The 1,376-nt window shown below is 59.9% G+C and overlaps 1 protein-coding gene across 1 annotated transcript in view; it reads left to right on the plus strand.

The window, feature by feature from the left end:
- The window catches only part of LOC135566910 (uncharacterized), a gene marked incomplete at its 3' end in the record, with an annotated part of 6,782 nt that extends 5,496 nt beyond the window's left edge, over window positions 1-1,286 (plus strand). The window contains exon 2 of the mRNA XM_065014471.1: window positions 241-1,286. Within this exon, the coding sequence (XP_064870543.1) occupies window positions 241-1,286 (1,046 nt within the window). The remainder of the gene's footprint in view (window positions 1-240) is intronic.
- Between the last annotated feature and the right edge of the window lie 90 nt (window positions 1,287-1,376).

The raw sequence follows: 1,376 nt of genomic DNA on the forward strand, positions 1-1,376 counted from the left end.
GGCTTCAAATCAATCATCTACAATGTTGTGATGAAGAGTTACAGAATTTCAGGTAGAAGGAATTCTAGAATGAGTAGAAGCCCTTCTACTGAGAGAATGTTGACTTCAAATCAATCATCTACAATGTTGTGATGAAGAGTTACAGAATTTCAGGTAGAAGAATTCTAGAATGAGTAGAAGCCCTTTCTACTGAGAGAGCCACAGCCTCCACCTCTACCCCTTCCCCCATCTTCTACCCAGCCCCCAGCCACAGCCTCCACCTCTACCCTTCCCCAGCTTCTACCCAGCCCCAGCCCCAGCCACAGCCTCCACCCCATCCCTACCCCCATCTTCTACCCAGCCCTCAGCCTCCACCCCATCCCTATCCTCAGCCCCAGCTTCACCTCTCTACCCCATCTCCCCATCTTCTACCCAGCCCCAGCTTCTCCCCAGTCCACCCAGCCCCAGCCTCCACCTCTACCCATCCCCATCCCCAGCCTCATCTACCACCCCATCCCCAGCTTCTACCGAGCTTCAGCCTCCACCTCTACCCCATCCCCAGCCTCCACTCTACCCCCACCCCCATCTTCTACCCAGCCCCAGCTTCTCCCCAGTCACAGCCCCAGCCTCCACCTCTGCCCCATCCCCATCCCCCATCCTGCCCATCCCAGCTTCTACTCCAGCTTCAGCCTCCACCTCTACCCCATCCCCAGCTTCTACCCAGCTTCAACCTCCACCCCATCCCTATCCCCAGCCTCCACCTCTACCCATCCCCTCTCACCCAGCCTCCACCTTCACTCTCTACCCTCCTGTCCCCAACCCCATCTTCTACCCAGCCTCAGCCTCCACCTCCTACTCCCTATCCCCATCTTCTACCCAGCCTCCACCGATCCCTATCCCCAGCACAGCCTCCACCTCTACCCCATCCCCAACCCCTGCTTCTACCCAGCCTCAGCCTCCACCTCCACCTCTACCCCATCCCCAGCTTCTACCCAGCCTCCACCCCATCCCCAGCCCCAGCCACAGCCTCCACCCCATCCCTACCCCCATCTTCTACCCAGCCTCAGCCTCCACCCCATCCCTATCCCCAGCCCCAGCTTCCACCTCTACCCCATCCCCATCTTCTACCCAGCCCCAGCTTCTCCCCAGTCACAGCCCCAGCCTCCACCTCTACCCCATCCCCATCCCCAGCCTCCACTCTACCCCATCCCCAGCTTCTACCGAGCTTCAGCCTCCACCTCTACCCCATCCCCAGCCTCCACCTCTACTCCCACCCCCATCTTCTACCCAGCCCCAGCTTCTCCCCAGTCACAGCCCCAGCCTCCACCTCTACCCCATCCCCATCCCCCACTCTACCCCATCCCCAGCTTCTACCCAGCTTCAGCCTCCACCTCTAC

The sequence above is a fragment of the Oncorhynchus nerka genome, unplaced genomic scaffold, assembly GCF_034236695.1.
Source record: "Oncorhynchus nerka isolate Pitt River unplaced genomic scaffold, Oner_Uvic_2.0 unplaced_scaffold_2984, whole genome shotgun sequence".
NCBI lineage: Eukaryota > Metazoa > Chordata > Actinopteri > Salmoniformes > Salmonidae > Oncorhynchus > Oncorhynchus nerka.